The sequence below is a fragment of the Apodemus sylvaticus genome, chromosome 13, assembly GCF_947179515.1.
Source record: "Apodemus sylvaticus chromosome 13, mApoSyl1.1, whole genome shotgun sequence".
NCBI classification, from domain to species: Eukaryota; Metazoa; Chordata; class Mammalia; order Rodentia; family Muridae; genus Apodemus; species Apodemus sylvaticus.
Genome location: NC_067484.1, coordinates 35,863,103 through 35,884,314, shown reverse-complemented (window position 1 = coordinate 35,884,314; position 21,212 = coordinate 35,863,103). Strand labels below are relative to the sequence as shown.

The 21,212-nt window shown below is 51.2% G+C and overlaps 2 protein-coding genes across 3 annotated transcripts; one reads left to right on the top strand and one right to left on the bottom strand.

The window, feature by feature from the left end:
• The first annotated feature begins 657 nt into the window (after positions 1-657).
• On the top strand, positions 658-4,802 carry Il17b (interleukin 17B). The gene is made up of 3 exons (XM_052156052.1): positions 658-678; positions 2,458-2,747; positions 4,571-4,802. The coding sequence occupies exons 1-3, from the start codon at positions 658-660 to the stop codon at positions 4,800-4,802; spliced, it is 543 nt and encodes a 180-aa protein (XP_052012012.1).
• Positions 4,803-10,821: 6,019 nt separating this feature from the next.
• On the bottom strand, positions 10,822-20,950 carry Pcyox1l (prenylcysteine oxidase 1 like). Of its 2 annotated transcripts, none has more exons than XM_052155763.1 (6): positions 20,786-20,950; positions 17,170-17,376; positions 15,931-16,105; positions 12,939-13,150; positions 12,568-12,708; positions 10,822-12,147 (listed from the first exon to the last, which is right to left on the bottom strand). In XM_052155763.1, exons 1-6 carry the CDS (start codon positions 20,871-20,873, stop codon positions 11,486-11,488), a joined length of 1,485 nt encoding a protein of 494 aa, XP_052011723.1. In that variant the 5' UTR covers positions 20,874-20,950; the 3' UTR covers positions 10,822-11,485. The 2 variants fall into 2 exon arrangements, with proteins under 2 accessions (XP_052011723.1, XP_052011724.1); XM_052155764.1 differs by lacking the exon at positions 20,786-20,950 and adding an exon at positions 17,007-17,055 and having other exon boundaries at positions 17,170-17,266.
• Positions 20,951-21,212: the final 262 nt, after the last annotated feature.

Sequence of the window (21,212 nt, the reverse complement as noted above, 5' to 3'; positions counted from 1 at the left end):
TAGGAACCAGGCCCAAAAGTCTAGCCCTGACTGACACTGCTAATTCACTGTGGAATACTGGGGAAATCTCCTTCTTGTTCAGGTCTCAGTTTCCCTGCCTGCGCCCTAGAGGGTGGGCAGCCAAGCTCACCTGAGGCTGACTGGAGTGCCTGGGGTTGTTTCCCAGGGAGACAGTGCTCCCTGGCTCTGGGCCAACCCCGTCTCAGTGCGTTTTTCTCTCCTGACCAACTGGCAGCCCATTCCCTCCTCCACCCTCACCCCCTTGCCATCCCCAAAGCTAACGAAGCTGATTGTCTCAACTGGCGCTGTGGGTGCTGGCTGGTCAGCCAGCCGCAGGCCACAGGCAGAGGTGCCATCAGCCAGGGCCCCACCAGACACACAGGGCATTGTCCTTTGGTCAACAGCCCCTGGGCACCTCAGCCTGGCTCCTGGCCTGCCCCCACACCCCTCACCGCCTGCCACTGTGCTAAGGCACAGTCAGCTGGAGGCCCAAGACTCCCAGCTGACAGTGAGCCCACCCACCCACACCCCCCAGCAGCCCCCTGTGGAGCTATAATTGCCTCAGTCCATCCTGTCACTGCCATTCTCTCTCTCCACGGCATCTGGGGTTCCTGGCGGGTGGCAGCTGCAGGCAGGCCCGCCGCCTGACTTGATGGGATGGACTGGCCTCACAGCCTGGTACGTGGTGCTCCCCTACCCCACCTTCACCTTCTCTGTAAATGTTTCTTCCCCATTGATTAATGGCTGCCTGTGTTTGGCTTGGAATCTGCGGGGACCAGCTCTGTCCTCTCCTCCAGGCCCACAGAGAAACAGAGCTCAGTCTCAGCCTGCAGTCATGGTCCAAGGCCGGGACTCCGGTTCTGGACACAACCTGGCCACACTGAACCCCTTTCAGACAGAAACGACTGGGGAGATCTGGACAGACTCAGGCACTGGGGTTTTTCCAGGCCTGGCTTCTGGGGGTCTGGGCAGAATGCATGCTCTTAGGCAAGTCCTCCTGTCTTTGTTCGCCATCTGGAAACTGAGGGAGGGGCCGCTGAGTCTGGTCCATGCTTGCCCTGCAAGGTGAGGTGAGGAGTGTGTGGGACGCTTCACTGAGAAAGCCCCGAGTGAGGGAAGTATTTCTGCAGCAGAACGTAGGACCAAGAGGAAGAATTTAGCAATCCGATTCACTGCTGTGCTGTTTAGGCCAGCAAGTGGCTCTGCCAAGAGGGCCTATGCAGGGACTTGTTCCCCAAGGATTGAAACTTGCTGGGTAGCCTGGATAAGAAACCAGGCCCAGTCCCTGTGGACTGAGAGGTCCAGGTACGACTCATAAAAGCAGTGACAAAAATCACATTCCAGGAATGGGGAAAGGCAGGTAGGCTATGAAGGAGGGGGAGGGGGAGGGAGGTGGTAGCGGTGTTGAGTGGGTGCTCTGGAAATGGAGTCTCACAGGAAGCATGAGCCAGCTTCGTGTGGGTGTTCCTGCTTCTCGCCCACTCTGTTTCAACTCATTTCCCTCCAGCAAAGCCTGTAAGCAGCTCCAAAAACTCCCCTCACTCTTCCACACCCCTGGAAGAGTTCTCCAGCTCACGATTCCTCCTTCTTATCCACTGGATGAGTCTCTACAAAAGCTGGGCCCAGCCACCTCGCTGACCCACGCCAAGTGTGAGCCCCGGGCCTCCAGCCCACCCCCCCTTGTCATTCTGGCTACTTTTCCGCCCCACCCCCACAGTTATCACAACTGAGTTTCAGGGCAGGCTCAGTGGCGGAATCTATTCACTCTGTGCTCCAGGATGTCTGACACCATGCAGACACAGACACGAGGGAGAAAATTGTGTGGAGAGGAGCTCAGTGCTCTCAGGGAGTCCGTGCCTTGGGGGTGGAACTCAGGCAGCCAAGAGGACATCAACGAATCATGTGACCAAGTGCAATTGCAAGCATTCGAGGGGCACGTGGGTCATGACAACTCCAAGATGTCCCGAAGCATTGCTGAGGGAGTGACCTTGAGCCCACCGCTGGGCAAGGTGTTCGGAAGGTAAACAGAAAAGGTAGACTTCTGTTGGCAGAGATCTGGGCAAAATCCCTCTCGCAGCAGCAAGGGACAGGCTGAGCACAGGCACAGAGGAGGCAAGGAGGGGGCACAGGAGACCCCTGAGGGCCTCAGGAAGGGCATTAGGGGGAAAGAGATACTGTCAGATGTGCTTCTCAATGGCTGCTGCGGGCCTAGGTGTGGTGAACTGACTGGAAGCCATACAGGTTTGGGAGAGCCAGTTAGTAGACTGTGGAGCAGTTCTGGGAAGCAACCATAAAGAGACTCCCTATTTTAAGGACTTCAAGAGAGCCTGTGAGGGTTTGTGGTGTTACCAGTGCCCAACCCAAAGCAGGTGTCCATATGCAAGGTAGCCATGAAAAGACCTCTCTCCTCCCTGAGAGACTTGGCTCTAGCCTTTGACCAATAGCCTTCTTCTCCAGCTCTTCCTTCTTGCTATCTCCATCTTCCTGGTGCCAAGCCACCCCCGGAACACCAAAGGCAAAAGGAAAGGCCAAGGGAGGCCTGGCTCCTTGGCTCCTGGGCCTCACCAGGTGCCGCTGGACCTGGTGTCTCGAGTAAAGCCCTACGCTCGAATGGAGGAGTACGAGAGGAACCTTGGAGAGATGGTGGCCCAGCTGAGGAACAGCTCAGAGCCAGCCAAGAAGAAATGTGAAGTCAACCTGCAGCTGTGGTTGTCCAACAAGAGGAGCCTGTCACCATGGGGCTATAGGTAGGTGGGCTGGGCACAGCAGGTCACCTTGCCCACTGTCCCAGACAAATGTGATCAAGACTTTGGATTCGGATGGGTTTTAACCCCACATCTGCCCCTTACCAACTCTAAGGCTTTTAGTCAGTTGATTAGTTTTGCTGAAGCCTCAGTTTCCCCAGCTGTCAACGGAAGCAATGTTGGTATAAACGTCATAAGCTGTCATAAACAGGTACCCATAGACAGCACTGCCTTTTTAATCCTCCAGGGATGTTTCTAAGGTACTTTGTCCAACACTGTGGTTCACGCTTGCTGGCGAGGCTCACATCTTTCACGCCAGATGGGTGCCTTCTTAATGTCTGCCTCAGAAACACGTCAGCGCTCCTGAGCTCCCCCGGTCAAACTCCCTAGGACGGATGCCAGGAACACAGTGTTTTACTTGTCTCGTCTGCTTACCCTGCACAGTCCCCACTTTGATTTGGGAATCTCTCTGCTGCTCTGGGCTGCAGAAGCAGTGTCTGTGTGTCCATCTCCGTGTCCACCTCTTAGGCCGACATGCACAAAGAGAGGAACCCAAGCTACATGGATTAAATGGAATAAAGAAATGGCTAGTTCACTCACAAACTCAGCCCAGAGATCTCCCAGCCACGCTAAGACTCTAGACTAGCATTGTAGGCCAGAATGGCCTTTAATAAAATCCACTGGGGTAACCAAGTCACTAATGAGACTAAAGGACTATAGACTGAACTTTAAGTTGGCGTATGTAGCTGGTGGCTACTGTGTGGAGGGGTGTAGCCCTGGAATGTGACAAGAGAGTCACTGAGAATTCTTCAGGCCACAGCTTGTTCCTACTTGGCTGTGCCCATGCGTCAGTCAGGGAGATTGTAAAACTGTAGACTCATTGAAGAGGTTTCCAATTCATTTCCAAGAAGCTCCCAAGCAAAGGAAGGTGACTGAGGCCGTACGTTCCCAGGTCTAATTCTCTTACCTCTCACGCCTTTCTAACTGAGGAGGAAGTTGAGACAGAGAAGAAAAATGAATCTGGGACCCCCCCTAACCCCCTGTGAATGCCTAAAGTCTAGGACAGAAATGCTTATAACGAGGCATGTGTATAAAAATACAATCCCCAGAGTTCACAGCATGAAAGGAGAGAACTGACTCCCAAAAGTTTTCCTCCAGCTTCTTGCAAGGTCTTCCCCTGACTCAGACAAATCAACAACAACTTGTTGAGCTGAGCCTGGTATAATTCCAACCCTGGGAAGGCTGAGGTAAGAGGATTGCAAGCAGGAGGTCAGTCAGAGATGCAAAACAAGATTGGCTCAAAAATGGGAAAGCCAAAAAAAAAAAAAAAAAAAAAAAAGACAGAAACAAAAGAAAGAAAGAAAGAAACAAACAAACAAACAAACAAACAAAAGAAGCCCAAACCAAACCACAGCACTCCAAAGTTTGTTGAAGCTCAGTAACACAATAGAAAACAGGCCCAGATTCTCTTGCAATGAATATTCTACACCCATGTGTGCATATTTTATCTCCTTAGATTAATTCCCCACAATAGAAAAATAGGGCAGAGAAGGAAGAGGGCGGACTTGTTTTTTGCTGTAGTCCCCATGGTATCTTTCTGGTTGAAGGAGGATCCTGGTTTCACAGACCCTGACTATCAGCGACCAGCTTTCAGATTTGAATCTGCTCTTTGAGAAGGAGGAGTTCCATACAACACACACACACTGGCTGTTAGTGCTAACCCTAACTCTAACCCAAACCGCGCAGGGGTTGGCATTGGCAGAGCCCTTTGTTTTACCTCCTGGCACGCTCACCCTGCTTCCCCCATCCCCCCCACCTTCCCGCAGCATCAACCACGACCCCAGCCGCATCCCCGCGGATTTGCCGGAGGCGCGGTGCCTATGTTTGGGTTGCGTGAACCCCTTCACCATGCAAGAGGACCGCAGCATGGTGAGCGTGCCAGTGTTCAGCCAGGTGCCAGTGCGCCGCCGCCTCTGTCCGCAACCTCCTCGCCCCGGGCCCTGCCGCCAGCGTGTCGTCATGGAGACCATCGCAGTGGGTTGCACCTGCATCTTCTGAGCCACCAGCCCCCAACCGGGTGGCCGCTGCAACAACCCCCCTCCCTCCCTGCACCCACTGTGACCCTCAAGGCTGATAAACAGTAAACGTTGTTCTCTGTAAAGGAAGGAATCAGGCTTGTTCCTTGTGACTACGAAGCTAAAATTGTGTCGCTGGTAGAGATCCCTGGGACACAGATTCCAGACCCATGAGCATTTTCTAGGACTTGGCTCTCCAACAGTGAACCAGACTATTAGAAAATGCTGGGCTGAGGATGTAGCTCAGTTGATGAATGTCTTGTCTGCCCAGCATAAACGAAGCCCTGAGTTCCATCTCTAGCACCAATAAACTCAGTGGGGGTGGTGCCAGCCTGTATTCCCAGTGCTCCGGAGGTGGGTAGGTCAGGAAACTCAAGGCCATCCTTGTCTATGAGTACAGCCTTGGCTACACGGTAATCTCTCAGGAAACAAATACTACTCTCATTTTTTTTTTTCTCTTTTAAGATCATGGTGGGTTTTCTTTGGGCTCTGAGTCTCTGTAGCAGTTGTGTAAAAGAAGCCCAGTAGTCTTAAGCCAACTAACTCAAAGTTACTAGAATTTTTAAGTTAGTAATTACTCTTTTTTAAAAAAGATTTATTTATTTATTATATGTAAGTACACTGTAGCTGTCTTCAGACACTCCAGAGGAGGACATCAGATCTTGTTAAGGATGGTTGTGAGCCTCCATGTGGTTGCTAAGATTTGAACTCAGGACCTTCAGAAGAATAGTCGGTGCTCTTAACCACTGAGCCATCTCTCTAGCCCAGTAATTACTCTTAAGAAGAGCCTGGCTCCAGGCTCTGCAGTGACAAGCTAGAACTCAGCCTCTTCCCGACTTTGTGAAGCTGACCTTTGTCACAGACTGGAAGGAAAGGTTGCCCTAAGTCCCAGGATTCTTTGAAGAACAGAGATAACCTCCCTTAAAGGACCTCTGCTTGCCAAAAAGGCATGAAAATATTCTCTCTCTCTCTCTCTCTCTCTCTCTCTCTCTCTCTCTCTCACACACACACACACACACACACACACGAATGAATATGATATCTATATTATGTGTGTGTATGTATGTATGTATGTATCCCCAGAAGTGCTGAATATATGTATCCATGACCCTCAAAATGTCAGTGTGAGTCAGCCACCTGGAAGACTTGTTCAGCCAGACCACTGGCCCAGCATCACGCGTGGGCACCAGTACAGTGACTTCTTTTAATTACTACATGGTGGGTCTTGGCCTTGCTTATGCTCCCATCTGTGACCAAACTCTGAGAACCACTGGGTCACAGCAAGACATTCTACTGAGCAGCACAGGCAGTATGGAAAGGATTATCCTAAAGCCCCTACAGGTTTTTGGCCCCCCTGATGCTAATTCTTCCCCCTTGAAATTGAATCTTACCCCCTGGGCCTTCTAACCCCACAGCAAATCCCTAATCAGCTGTCCTGGACTCTAAAAATACCTGCCCCCCCCCCCCAGGACAGCTGAGGGGCTTGGGCTATTTTCCATGGGTGAGTTAGCATTTTGGAGTTACCCTCTGGGAAAGGGTCAATAGCCCCCTGTAGGATATTTCACTTGGCTGCTTGCTTGAACTCCGGGGCATACAGCTGCTTCAGTGTGCAATGTTTTAACTAATTCGTGAAAAGCCAATGGTTAGGTATGTGCCTGTCTGGGCTGGAAAGTAACTTACCTTTTTTGGTATTGTTGTAGAGTGTGTATACTGGTTAAAATTACCCTGGGAAGTTTTGGCCTGGCTCCAAACACATGGAAAATACAGTCCACGTGCCAGCTCCTGCAGATCCCTTTAGCAGACACTTCTGCAGGGGTTGCTTGTCTCTAAGGCTCCCACAGATGCTCTCTGGTCTCTGGATGTCCCTCAGTACAGGGTAATCCAACCCAGGCTTTATACATGCTAACTATGAACTGTCTTCCTGAGTTCTCTACCCACAGAGCCCTGTGCTCTCTAGGTCCATGGCTTTACAGGAAGTCACCTTGGGAGAAGCTGAGCCGTAGAAGCCTTGGGAGAACACAGGTAGGGAGGGTAGGAGGAGCCCCTTATCTCGGCAAGAGGGGCCACCCTTACAGAGGACGTGTCAGAATCTTGGCAATGCTTAGTATATACTTGGGTTCTTTTTGTTTTAAGATTTATTTATTTATTTTTTTGGTTTTTTGGATTTTTTTTTTTTTTTTTTTGAGACAGGGTTTCTCTGTGTAGCCCTGGCTGTCCTGGAACTCACTCTGTAGACCAGGCTAGCATCAAACTCAGAAATCCACCTGCCTCTGCCTCCCAGAGTGCTGGGACTATGGGCATACACCACCACCACCTGGCTTGGTTTATTTATTTATTATATGTAAGTACACTGTAACTGTCTTCAGACACACCAGAAGAGGGCATCAGATATCATTATAGATGGCTGTATACCACCATGTGGTTGCTGGAATTTGAACTCATGACCTCAGGAAGAGCAGGCAGTGTTCTTAACCGCTGAGCCATCTCTCCAGCCTTATGCTCCTTATGCTAGGAAGGGGGCTTTCCCTACTGCTGGGTCCTCATCTGTAAAGTGAGTACATCGCTATCAGTTTCACTATCAAGTTCTTTTCCAGTCTTTACAATCCTGTGACTTAAAGCTGTAGCCACTTCTTAAAAAACTGTGTAATTTTCTTAACATTTAGAGAGATAGGGAGGGGATGCGTGTATGAATGCATACCACAGGCAGTTGTGAAATTCACAGGGTAACATCCTTCCACCTGTGGGTTCCTGGCATTGAACCGAGGTCTTCACGCTTGGCAGCAAGTGTCTTAACCCATCTTGCTGACCTGAAACTCGGCCTCTTCTTGGGCTTGAGCAGGGTAGCTCAGCCACTGGGCAAAGTGAACCTAGACTGAATCCAGAACTGTACTTGGGCCTAAAGCTCATTACATTTCCTGTTTTCCACTGGCCTGTGAGAAACTTCCAGTCTGTGGGGTAGTGGCCATGTCTGCCTTAATGAGCACTACACATCTGTATGCAGCACACTTAAAGAAACACAACATGTAGATAAATGCAGGCTTTGAGGGGACCTACCATCTGCCCCCTAGCTTTCCTTAGTGCTGTTTCATGACTAGGTGAGGAGAAAGGCATTCCTTAACATTCTATCCTCGAGGGTTGGCCATCTTGGGTAATCTGCTCTAGAAAGTAGAACATTTGTGGTTTTCCTTTTTCCTTCCTTCCCTCCTTCCTTTTTTTTTTTTTAAAGATTTATTTATTTATTTTATGTATATGAGTCCACTGTAGTTGTCTTCAGACCCACCAGAAGGCAGCGTCAGATCATATTGCAGATTGTTGTGAGCCACCATGTGGTTGCTGGGAATTGAACTCAAGACCTTTGGAAAAGTAAGCAGTCAGTGACCACTGAGCTATCTCTCCGCTCCCTTTCCCCACTTCTTTTTCTGAGACAGAATTTTATGTACCCCAGGCTGGCTTCAAACTTACTATATAGCCAAGGATGACCTTGAACTTCTGATCCTCCTGCCTCTACTCCTGAAGGCTGGGATCACAAGCAGGGATGACCGTGACTCAAGGCTTTGTGCACACTAACCAAGGACTCTGTCGTCGAGCTACATTCTTAGCCTGTGTGCAGGGTTTCAAATGCTCCTTATACTGTACTGAGGACTATGGGCCACCTGGATGGCCCCTTTTCTGTTTTACTGGCCAGATTCACAAGCCTCTCTGGGCCTGGGGTGGGGGTGGGGTGGGGTGGGATTGCTCGTTCTGGCCCGAGAAGGCTACATTGGGCCCTGGGACCAGCTTTCAGCCGATCTGTCTCTATGTCACCCCTTTTTGGAATCTATCCCAAAAGTACTGACCTTGAAGGCTTGGGTGAGCAGGCCTGAGGGCACTGGGAGTGAATGGCTCTGAATTGGAGCTGTTTAGACCAGCCCATTCAGGCAAAGGACTCTGAAGAGGGTAGCCAGCTCCACTTTAGCAGAAGCCCCAGCCTAGCCTAGAACCTGCCTGGGGTCTAAGCCACACCCTCCTTAGGGATCTGAAGGAGGGATGGTTAATTGAGTATGCTATATAACAGAGTATGTTGTCTTGGGTCTTCTGACAAACACAGATAGCCTGAGTCATCTGACCAATTGAAAGACACTATCACATATTTGGACCGATGTCATTGAACTTGGGGGACTTGGGTCGGGGGTACACGGGTCCCTTCACAGCCTTGACACTTGGGTAAGACCCCTGCTCTAGGGATTATATTATTAGAACCTGTTATTCTAAGAAAATCAGTTTACCCTGTTGTCCCCATTACCAGACAGATGTCTGAAGCCCCACCAATCAGCACTTCGCCCTTCCCTGGCTATGGGTGTTGGCGCAGGGCTGGTCTACATGGCCTGTGTTACGCACTTGGCTCAGTGGCTGTGGCAGAACCTTCCGGGTGGGGGTGGGGTGCTGTTGGAAGCAGTCTTTGGTTGTAGGAGAAGGATCTGGGGATTGCCTTGCACTCTGCACATGGTCTCAAGTCATTTTAACCAGTTTTTCTTCATTGTTCAGTTCTCATTTGTTTTTCTTGTACTTCAACCAAATTTGTCTTACTGGTGTGCCAGTCTTAGGGCTTCTGTAACACCTACCACATCCAGATCACGCGTGCCCTAAAGCCCATCTCTTCCTGGACATTGCTATAGCAGAGCCTGTGCTCCAATGTAAGTCTCACTGCCCGGAAGGGGCTTCTGCTCTGCTCTGTGCTGAACTCAATTAAGGTGACCTCTGGATCCAGGTTGTTCTTTAACACTTAGTCGAGACCTCGGGCAAGTTATGTTCTCGCTTATGTGGGCTTTGGTCTTCCCTGCGGATGGAAGCAGCCGGATGACTCTCAGGAATATCTGTCGGGCAAGCCTGTGCTAGAATCTGCAGGTGGCAATGTTTTCTTTGTGCACCCAAGCATCTCCCCTAAAACCCAGCTTAACAAGTCTGAGTGGTGTGTGTCTGTGTGTCTGCTTGCTTCTGTGTGTCTATGTGTCTATGTGGGTAGGCGGCCCATACTGTGCGCCTTCTTCTGTGATTCTACTTCTTCCTGTGCTCCTTCAGTAGAAAGGCCCAGATCCAAAGGAATGAAGACATTCATTCCATTGTTAAAAAGTAATGGTGGTGCTGATACCTGAACCAGGGGTTTCACACATGCCAAACATATGCCCTCTGGTGAGCTATGCCCATACTCAATATTAATTTTATTTATTTATTTAATGGCTCCGGGAGTCAACACCAAGGCCTCCCAAATGCTAGGCCAGCACTCTCCTACTGAAGTAAGTCTCCAGCTCCAACCTACTGATCTTTATAGTTTATAGAAGAAGCAAAGCACAATTCTTTCTCTCATAAGCTAGGGCAGAGAAAGCACCAGATTAAGCTCCGAAGAACTCTGTCCCATGCTTCTTTTTGCCCAGCTAGGAGGAGGTTTTGGGGGGTGAGGTAGGACTTGTCTCTGAGGACTTGTCTCCTTTGCAAGACAGATCCATCACACGACTGCTGTGCCCTTGCAGAAAGAGGATGGCCAGTACCTCCAGGGAATGGCAAAAGGGTCTCTTCTCCCGAAAGCCCGGCTTGTTTCCATTCTGAATGATTGACAAACAGCCCTAGCTCTGCTGAAGGCAGGTGCAGGGAAACGTTTCTCCCTTAGGTCGGAAGTGTGGACATGATCTCTAAGGAAGTTCTGAGCTAGAATCCACTCCAAACAACCCATCCAAATGCTTATCTTCTGACCTTGCCTTCTGCTTTTAGTAGCTGGTTGTAAATGTTTTACCTCAAAGCTGTGCGTTTTGGGAAGATGGGGATAGAAGACAGAAATGAAATAAAATGGAGTTCTCAGGGCTGGAGAGATGGTTCAGTGGTTAAGAGCACTGACTGCTCTTCTGAAGGTCCTGAGTTCAAATCCCAGCAACTGGGATCTGATGCCCTCTTCTGGTGTGTCTGAAGACAGCTACAGTGTACTTATAATAAATAAATCTTTAAACAACAACAACAACAGAGCCAGGCAGTGATGGTGCACACCTTTAATCCTAGCACTTGGGAGGTAGAGGCAGGTGAATTTCTGAGTTCGAGGCCAGCCTGGTCTACACAGTGAGTTCCAGGACAGCCAGGGCTACGCAGAGAAACCCTGTCTCGAAAAACTTAAAAAACAAAAACAAATCAAAACAAAACAAAACGAAACAAAATAAACAAACAAATAAGGAATTCTCTGCTCTATCCGCCTTCTTAGTCATCTTGGCTTCTACTGAGGAAACGAAATCTGCAGTGCCTTGGAGGATGAATTTTTATTTCTTTTTGAAAAACTGTAACAAAAAACAAAACAAAACAAACAAAGAAACAAGCAAAAATACCAAAACCCAACAAAAACAAAACCCAAACTCCACAAAACAAAAACAAACAAAAACACCCCCAAACAAAAAACCAACCCAAAGCCAAACCTAAAAACTCAAACACTGACTTGAATTTCCTTCCCTTTTCTTAATCACTCCCTTAAAAAAATGAAAAGGGCAGCCTCTAGGAGGATCCTTGGGTCAGCAGACAGTAGATCACCTGGACCCACATGGGGGAGCCGCTCATACATGAGGGCAGAGAAAGCCGCCTCGCCAGTCCGTGCTGCTGGAGTGCGCTCCATCCGCAGTGAGGGGCAGAGCTCCGGGGCTCTCCTTGCAGCCCTCACAGCTCAGTCTTGACTTTATGGATTAAGTCCTTTTGGTCAATCTTGTCCAGGTCCTGGTACCAGCGGTTATAAGCCAACAAAGCCACATTCTTAGCAGCTACAGCCGTCACCTCCACCGAGCTGGCCGCCCACTCCAGGGCATTGAGGTAGAAGAGCTGGTCGTGGAGCGCGAACTTCGGGAGGGTGCGGCGGGAGCCATACAGGGGGTGGGCCTGCCACTCGGCTGTCTGGACCGAGTAATAGGAACGGAAGAGGGTCTTCAGCTCCGTCCTGAAGAGGGGCTTCGGGGACTGCACTCGCCACACCGCGGCCTCCTGGGGTTGCTTCCGCCGGAAGTTGGCGGAGATGTTGACAGGACAGATGTTGTCCAGCGTGCAGAAGAAGCTCGGGAAGTCTGTGGTGAGTATGTTGGCGAAGGGGAAAAGCTTAGGGTCGGGGAAACCAAAGTAGGAAGAGTTGAGGTAGCCATGGACCAGCGAGACCACGGTGGGCTGGAAAGAGCCCTGAATGTCATCGATGGGTGGAGTAAAGCCTTCGAAGGTGATGTTGTGGCTGCTGTTGTCCAGGTGCAGGGGCGTGGCAATGACCACGATGTCGTAGAAGTCGGAGCTGTTGTCCTTGTCACTCTCGTATCCCACCTGGTACAGGGCTTTCCCTTCTAGCCGGAGAGAACATAAACACTGATTTATACCCACCCACCTGCCCTGTGGGACCCAGCACCGGCGGTGTAGGCAGAGTCTGGTGTCAGGGGCACCTGAGCTGCCTCCTTCCCATACTGAGCAGCTGCTGGCCAAGCACTGATCGGGCCGTTAGAAAGCCCGAGTCCTTCCGCTGCTTCTGCTGCTGACTGGCTGAGGTAAGGATGCCACTGAAATTCTCAGTGCTCAAAGGGACAAAAGTAGAAAGAAGCTTTCTAGCTCTTTCTGGGAAACCACAACAGTGCCCTCTAGTGGTGGTAGGCCTTCCACTGATTTTTCTGAAAAATATTTTCCTACGCGGACCACTAGATTGAGGCACAGCAGAGAAAAAGGGGCTGCCTAGGAAAGGCATGGACACGACTCCGGCTCTGTTCACTTACCTGTACTGTGCAGGGTCACAGAGGTCACCGTGGCATGGATCACCGTGGCCTTGGCGAGCTTCAGCAAACCAGAACAAACCAGTTTGTTGCCCCCTTCCACGGACCACAGGTTGCCCTGAGCCCCAGCTAGAGACATGGCTCCTGGGAGAGAGAAGAAAGATGCTTGGCCGTCATCCCAGGAACGACTCCTCCCAACCATGAGTGTGGATAACGGACATTAAACACAATGTGGTTTTAAGATTGAAAACGTGGATAAAGAAGGAAAGAAAAGGATGAGGTCCACGCTAATAAGCCAGAGGGTCTCCCCGGGACCTAGCTTGCTCTAAGTAAGCGGGCAGCAAGGACAGACAGGCTGAGGGCTAAAAACTCACCAGCAAAGGCGGGCATTGATGCCGACTGGCCGTAGCTGGCCCGTAGGACAGCAGAGACGACATCATCAATAAAGCGCTGTGTGACGCCCACCTGGAGCAGGGACTCAGCCACGGATCGCTGGGTCATGTTGACAAAGGTGGCTTCCCCCAGTGAGTAGAGCAGATCTTCCACCCCTGAGAAGGCGTAGCCGTGAGCCTGGTACTTGTAGATCCTAGGAGAAGCCAGGGACTGGAGTCCTGTGCAGACAGGCTTTTGGGCTGACCACCCATCATGAGGTCCTCCTGCAGGCCTGCCACTCCACCCTTATGGCCTGTTCTATGGCTTATACTGGGCTTGTCTGTACCTCGTCACTGGTGGCACAGGGACAGAGCAGAGAGAAAGACAGATAGTGCAGGATCCCATAGGCTTCCTAGTGTGGCCCTGCTGGATGACAGTTACATTACACTTCCTGCCCCAGGTGCTGATATGTCTCTGAGCACGAGTGGATTTTGTCTTCCTAGCTTCGGATCTGTCCTGGCTTCAAGCATCAAGCTAGGCTGATGGCAACAGCCTCACACCACTACCGCCCTTCCCTGGGGCTTGACCTGTCTGGGACCTCACTGGCATTCTGGCCCCTGAACTAGCCCGGATGGGAACCACCTGCTGATCGAAGGCCTGGACTTGGTTGTCTATTGGGCCACTAGACAGCAGTGTCAAGAGGGTAGATAGGACTGCAAGACCGGAAGAAGACGGGTAGAACTTGCTTCTGCCATAGACAACAGTCAGCATGGCAGGGTTACTTAAAAACGATGAGAAAGAAAAGCATATGGATGGAAAGAGGGGGCGGAACATGACTGTGGACATGACGGAAGTGATGCAGTCCCAGGACGTGGGCGGGTGAGACGGGAGGATTGTGAGTTGGAGGCCAGGCTGGACTACATAGTGAGACTCTGTGCCAAGCAGAGGCTGGAAGAAGGTTACAAAAGAAAAAAAGAAGAGAAAAGAGAACGCTGGCTGGTGGAGAGGAGGGCTGTGAAATAGTCTTGTGCGCGTGCCATGGCTGCGGCACTCAGGAACTCACGCAACTGGCGTTGCCTGCACAGAGCATGCAGAAGATAGAGCCCTATAAACCATCAGTCATGATGGGGAAGGAGCTCACGGGGCCTCAGCCCATCCTAGGAAGCTAAAGGCAAGTCAGGGCTGCTGGAGACAGAAAGTCACTGTCTTCACCAGAGAGTGACCCATACTCCAGAGGTCAGCTCTGCACCAATGCCCAGAGGTCAGCTCTGCACCAAGGCCCAGAGGTCAGCTCCACACCAATGCCCAGAGGTCAGCTCCACACCAACGCCTAGAGGTCAGCTCCACACCAATGCCCAGAGGTCAGCTCTACACCAATGCCTAGAGGTCAGCTCCGCACCAATGCCCAGAGGTCAGCTCCACACCAATGCCCAGAGGTCAGCTCTACACCAATGTCCAGAGGTCAGCTCCGTACCAATGCCCAGAGGTCAGCTCTGTACCAATGCCCAGAGGTCAGCTCTGCACCAATGCCCAGAGGTCAGCTCTGCACCAATGCCCAGAGGTCAGCTCCACACCAATGCCCGTGTGAGCAGCCCTGGTTAAGCCCAGGGAATGGCAAAGCAAACACAGAAAAAAGGCACAAGACACGAAAGTGGGATGAGGACTTGGTGGGAGTGGAAGAGAGGTGAGTAAGGGAGGGAGAGAGAGGGAGGGAGGAGGGAAGAGGGAGGAAGAGCAAGAAGGGAGAAGGGAAGAGGAAGGAGGAGGGAAGAGGAAGGAGGGAGGAGGGAAGAGGAAGGAGGGAGGAGGGAAGAGGAAGGAGGGTGGAGGGAAGAGGAAGGAGGAGGGAAGAGGAAGGAGGGAGGAGGGAAGAGGAAGGAGAAGGGAAGAGGAAGGAGGAGGGAAGAGAAAGGAGGGAGGAGAGAAGAGGAAGGAGGGAAGAAGGAGGAATTTGACCAGAATGCAATTCATACATATATAAAATTTTCAAAGAATAAATTAATTTAAAAAGAAAGAAAGGAGAGACAGAGCAGAAGAGCAGCATCTCTGGGGGATACCTGGAGAATGTCAAGAAGACGTGTCACCTTGGATGGCCTAATCACAGAGTGGAAAGGGAGTGAGTGGAGAAGGGCAGAGAGGTAGAGGAGGGTGCTTTGGGACCACACCTGGGCATGTGACACTGAGGAGGATCTGTGGTGGGACCAGAGGGGCCTCCAGGAAGCAGAGGGCTTACAGAAAAGGTGTGGACACTTGGCGTGTGAGTACAGAGCTGGTTCAGACCAAGAGAGAATGTTCTAGAGCAGCGGTTCTCAATATGAGGGTTGCGACCCCTTTGGGGGTTGACTAACCCTTTCACAGGGGTCACATATCAGATACCCTACATATTGGATATTGACATTAAGACCTGCAACTAGCAAGATTGCAGTAGCAACAAAAATAATCTTACGGTTGGGGCTCGCCACAGCACAAGGAACTGTAATACAGAGCCACATCATGAGGAAGGTTGAGAACCACTGTTCTAGAGACAAGGTGGGGACCGCACGCCTGCCAACGGGTGACCCCAGGCTGCAGAGAGCCTACACAGGTGTTTCACTTGGCTCTCAAAGCCAACTGGAGGTAAACACTGAAAAGTTGTAAATGTTCCTGTCGCGATTCCTTGAGGCTGGCCCCAGGCCCCAGGCGTGCTGCAGCGGGCTGCTTCCCTCAGATGGCCGGCCGGCCGGATGTACTCCTGGAGCCACCCCGCCTCCCCGTGCTCTTCCCCTCGGGTGCCCCAAGTAGGCATGCCGCACTTCAGCCTTGAAAAGTTACTGAGTTTGCAACCCATGCTTCCGAACGTTGGTGGAAGGAAAGAATGGAGTTAGTGTGGCATGGCCGGGGCCCTGTCCCACACGGACTGGGGCTTGCTCTGAGCCTGTAGTGGATTGTGCAGGGCCCTTGGGTTTACCCTCCCTCCCGGTCTCCTGAGCGTCTCTGCAGCTCCACCTGCCCTACCTCATGAACTTCTCCATGACTTCCTCCACCCACATCTGCAGCCTCAGGAAGCTGATGCCGTAGTGCCACCACAGGCGGAAGAGGTTCAGCAGGTACCAGTCGGTTTCCTCCAGCACAAAATGCTCTCCGCCGAAGATGGCGCTCCTGCCCACCACCTCGCGCCGCTGTCTCAGCCCTACGGGGAGACCAGCAGCCCCCTCAGCTCCCCTTCAAAGACCCCAGGAGACCCTGGCACTGGGATCTTCCTGATGCAAATGGCAGGAGCTGTCTATTTTGTTCCTATATGCTACTTGTCTGTAGGCAGCATGCTAATGAATACTGAAATGAAGATGGAAACAATGTACCATTTTGTATTTCTCTCAACAGCAGATCCGTTTAGCCAAGAGTGAGGGAAAGGCTACCATTTCAGAATGTCTAAAGGCTGTAGTGACAGGGCTGGCATTGAGATAGGGTCCTGACCTCACATAAGTTCCTTCTAGCTTCTCAGCACTCCAAAGGACCACTCCGCTCCTGAATATGTATGCATATGGCCATGACTTAGTCCATATACATTATCCCGTTCCTTAACAGCATCCTGCATCCCGGATAGTCTACTGCGTGCTTACACGGCACTGTGTTTTGACCCCAAGTATGAAGAGGCTAGGCTGAGAGGACATGCCAATCTTCTGCTATGGCATACCCTGATGTAGTGAATGAGTTTGCTTGTTTTGTTACAAGATTCTGCAGGACCACTTCTGAAAGCTGGGATGTCTTGAGCAAACAGGGTGTGTATTTGGAGTTTAGATGATGCTGGCTTTGAGCCCCAGCTTTATTGCCTATATAGCATTGTCATCTCAGCTGAAGTAAGTTAATGGTTTGAGCTCCAGTCTCTTTAGAGAGAGATCTGTCTCTCATCCTGAAGGCTGGTAGAGTTTGAGGTAATGTCCACATACTACCTAGTAGGGTACCAGGTATCTGGTGGGCAACAAGATGTGGACACTGATGTAACTGCATAATTAAGAGGCAGTGAGCTGAAAGGGAAAGACTGGTCTGGGAGTCAAACCTGAGTTCTAATCCCGGCTCTGCAACTAACTCACTGTGTGCCTCAGGCAAGTTCTTTCCCCTCTCTGGTCTCAGCTGCTCCATCTGTAAAATGAGGAGATTGAACTAAATGACTATCTGACCTTAAGGGTCTGGGGGAGTCTGGGCCCCCGGGAGCCTGAGGCACCGGGCACTGGAGCCCCCATGATGGATACTCACCCAGCAGCTTGACGAAGTCCTGCATGTGGAGGCTCAGAGAGTGGAAGGAGGCCGCCCCGCTCTCGTAGCTCTGCTTGTTGACGGAGATGGTGGCCAGGCGGCCACCCACACTCCCTTTCTCATAGACGACAATTTGCACTCGGGGTCCAAAGTGTTGCTGAAGGAAATGGGCCACAGCAGAGCCCCCAATCCCAGCTCCAATGACAGCTGTCAGCAAGTCCAGTCAAGGCCGGGAAGGAGAGATGGCACAAGAGAGAGGCTGGTTACTTTTACACTGCCCCGTGCAGAGCGCAGGCTCCTGGCACTGTACCGAGCAGGCTTGTGACATCTCAAAGGGGGCGATTTCAGTCTGAGTTTTAAGATGCTTTAAGCCCAACAATTAAAGGCTGCCAGCCCCTCTTGTACCTACTACCACCCTCACCAAAGGAAGACCCTAGCAGGAGAGAGGTGTTTCCCGCTCTTCATACGAGGTCCACGGCATGTATGCACCCTCTCTCCATATATCAATCAATCAATCAATGTTAAAAACAAACAAACCATCAGATAATAAACTTAGATTTTTATAGAATTTCCCAACTCCTCCATTTTGCTTATTTCAGGATTAAGTGGTGAAAAGTTACTAACCAAACACTTCTGTTGGTGGCTGGAAACCATTCCTTAATACACTACAGCCCGCAGGCCAAAATCCAAGTACAGGTTTGTTTTAGAAGTTTTACAGGCATGGGTCTACCTTCCCACCCCCACCTCTGTGTGTGTGTGTGTGTGTGTGTATGTGTCAATGTCTCCCTATGTAGACCAGGCTGGCCTCCAACTCATAGAGATCTGCCTGCCTCTACCTCCCTGGTGCTGAGTTTAAAGGCACGAGTCGCCAAGCCTGGTTGGTCTTGTCTTTTTTGAGATAAGGTCTCACCATGCTGCTTAAGCTAGCTTTGAACTCCTAGGCTCAAGTGAGTCTCCCTTTCAGCCTCCTGATGCTGCTGACATCTGCCACTAAAGCCCACACCCTTTCTTTTACGTACTGTCACAAGATGGCCTTCAGAGCCCCAAATATTTACTCTTGGCTCTTTATAAGCAAAGTGTGTCAGCCTTTGGTCAAAGTTCAACCTACCACCTGAGGCTGCTGGGAACCACTGTCTAGACAGATAGTAGTCAACAAGTAGCCCTGAGGGAGGAGGGTGACCTCGTTATGAAATCCTTGGGTTGGCCTATTGCCTTCCCTGCGATTCCATCCGTCCTGTATCTGAAACACTGCTCTCCGCTCACTGACAGCCCAGTATTCCCAGCCAGCCAGACAAGAAGAGAGACTCTCTTTAGCTCAGCTTGCCAGAGCCCCCTTCTAGGGAGAGGCAGGGATCTCACACATATCCCAGCAGCACACTCTGTCTTTGCCACACCATGTTCAACAGGTTTGAGGACAAAGAGGAAGCAGGGTGATTCTGTCCCCAGACCTTGGCAGGTGGCAAAGTCCACGAAATATCTCTTGCATGTTGTAATAACCAACTGCTTTTCCTCAGTACTTGAGAGTGAGTCACACCTCCAATCTCAGAACTTGGGAGCAGGGCAGGCAGATGTCTGACCTCTAAGGCCAGTCTGGTCTACAGAGCGAGTTCTAGGACAGCTAAGGCTACACAGAGAAACCCTGTCTGAAAAACCAAAAAGGTACTTCCAGGAATACCCTTAGCTTTTTCTTAACCACTTGCTCTCTTCTCTTCTTCTCCGGAGAGTCCTAAATTACTCATTTTCTCCAAAGAAATGGTCATTTCAAGGTCTGGGGGTGTCACTCAACTCCCACTCTCCCAGGCTATAAGTAAGATGTCATGTCACCGTGCATAGGCTTATGGGGTACACATAACAAACACTGCTTTGTCCTATAAGATGTACCAAGGCTCAAAGATGAACCAAAGAGGATTTTGGTTCCCAGGAGCCTAAGCAGTCAATGGGCAGAGACTCGTGAACGCTCAGCTAGGACAATCCATAACCAAGTAGAGCCACGGGCTTTCAAGGCATCCTGATAAGAAAGCAGCAGCTACAGGCTTTACATAGAGAAAAACCTGCATGTTCGTGAGAGCAGAAAGGACAGCATCCGCAGGCCATGGGTGTGCGGGGGACTCTAAGGGCTCCTTGCTGGAGCCCAAGGACTATGCCCTCAAACAGGAAGCATCCTGGCCTTCCTCCGTTCTAGGCCCAGTCCAAATCATCAAGGGGTTGAAGGCATTCAGGATAGCTAAAGGGCAGCTTGCCATCAATAGGGAAGGACTTGGGTGGGTGAGGTGTGTCTGGGGACAAGCTGGAAGGAGGCGGGATGCAAGCTATGGAATCACCATTTGGTTCTGCTGCCTAGGAAAATGAGTACTGCACATCCCTGGTCCCCGCCTGCCGAACTTCATTATCCTGCCAAGTCTGCCCCAAAGTCAACCTCCATTAGGCCTTCTCTTAACACCCAACCCCCAAGATTCTCTCTTCCAAGGACTCAGTCATAAATCGATTTCCAGTATGCTTTGGTCAGCTTTAACCCTGTGTGGCCTGTTGGGGAGTTTTTTCTTACACAATTAAACTTTAGAATTCTACTGGTCCAGGCAAGTCTATGATGTCCCTGATATTCCACTATCGGCCCACCTATCCGCCCACAACCAGGAGCTCAGCATTTCTGGTTGCAGGAATTCATATACAAAGAGATTTGAGAATCTCTGAGTCATGCAGAGTGAAAACAAAAGAAAGAGAAAGTTGTGAACAAAGGCGGCAGTAGTGACAGTGACTGCACAAGGGTGTATTTAGTGAGGTGTCCCGGTGCCTGCAGTTTATTTTGAAATGCACCGGAATGTAAGCGGTGTTAGTAGCAAATGCCAGATGTCAGAGTGGGTGGGTGGTGGGCACATGGACGAGACTGTAAAATTCTTTCAACTTTTCTGTATGCCTGAAGAACTTTGCAATGAAATGTTGGGGGAAAACCACACAAATAATAATTAAAAAAAAAAAAAGATTGTCGTTAAGAGTTGTCCATATTGGGCTGGAGCTGCGCAGTAGAGTGAGCCTGAGGGGAAAAGTTCCCCACTCTGTCACTCAACAAATCCACCCCCAGCAATCCATTGTTCTGTCCCGTGGAAGGAACTGCCTTTTACAGACCGGAAGTTCTGGTTAAATGTTACTCTTCCAAAGCCTTTTTTTTTCCGTGCCCGTAGAACCTGCTAAGCGCTCTCCAGACTCGGAACTTTCTCATCCTAAGGAAGGGCCTCTCGTCCTGCAGGAACCAACAGCCACAGTCTCTGCTACACCAAGGCCCTCAGCAAACCCCGGCAAACGCCTCCGCACGCCCAGCTCCTGTCCTGTCACCCGCCAGCTTCTCTAGAACAAATGTGCAGTGACCATGTGCTTTGCAGACAGCAAGCTGTCAGTGGCTATTACTGCCCAGGCCTCCTCCTCCCCAGGTGGCCCTCTCCTCGTGCTCAAGCCACCTCCCCATCCCCGCCTCCCCTATTCACTCTTCTCCGTGCCCAGCAGCCCCTAACCTCTCCTACACCCAGTTCCTCTCCGGAGCAGCCCTCCCCTACCCCCAGGTCATCTGCGAGCCCTCTTCCCGCCCGTCCTTAGTGAGCACCCCACCGCATCCTTCCCGCACCGATTTTCCCCGGCGGTGCATCTCCGCCTGCAGCGGCGGCGGTGAGGAGTGTGGCCAGCACGACGAGCAGCGGGGCAGCGCGGGCCATGGCGGGTGGTGAACGGGCAGCACGCTGCGGATCGGCCTCTAGCGGTTGGCGCTCGACTGTGCGCCCCGCCCTGGCGCCCCACTGGCGATCCGGCAGAGCAGCCCGGCTGGTCTCAGTCTTTCATTGGTCGAGCAACCGTCCCTCTGCAGTACGAAGTCCTCATTAGCTACGTCTGTCTCAGGGAGAGCTCAGTCATTGGCAGCGTCCCTGTCCCACCTCCTTGGATGCGGGGTTTTCATTGGTTGGCTCCTTCAGCTCAGGCGCAGGTGTGCCACTTCTTTGGATCTCAACATCAGGACCAGGGCCCAGCTGCAGAAGATGCACAGAAGGGAATCCAAC

Coding starts and splice junctions, on each gene's coding strand:
- Il17b (XM_052156052.1), top strand. CDS start 658: ATGGACTGGCCTCACAGCCTG. Junction 679..2,457: donor TGGACTGGCCTCACAGCCTG/GTACGTGGTGCT, acceptor CTTCTTCTCCAG/CTCTTCCTTCTTGCTATCTC. Junction 2,748..4,570: donor CTGTCACCATGGGGCTATAG/GTAGGTGGGCTG, acceptor ACCTTCCCGCAG/CATCAACCACGACCCCAGCC.
- Pcyox1l (XM_052155763.1), bottom strand. CDS start 20,873: ATGGCCCGCGCTGCCCCGCTGCTCGTCGTGCTGGCCACACTCCTCACC. Junction 16,106..17,169: donor GGACTTCGTCAAGCTGCTGG/GTGAGTATCCAT, acceptor GTCTCCCCGTAG/GGCTGAGACAGCGGCGCGAG. Junction 12,709..12,938: donor ATCAATGCCCGCCTTTGCTG/GTGAGTTTTTAG, acceptor TCTCTCTCCCAG/GAGCCATGTCTCTAGCTGGG.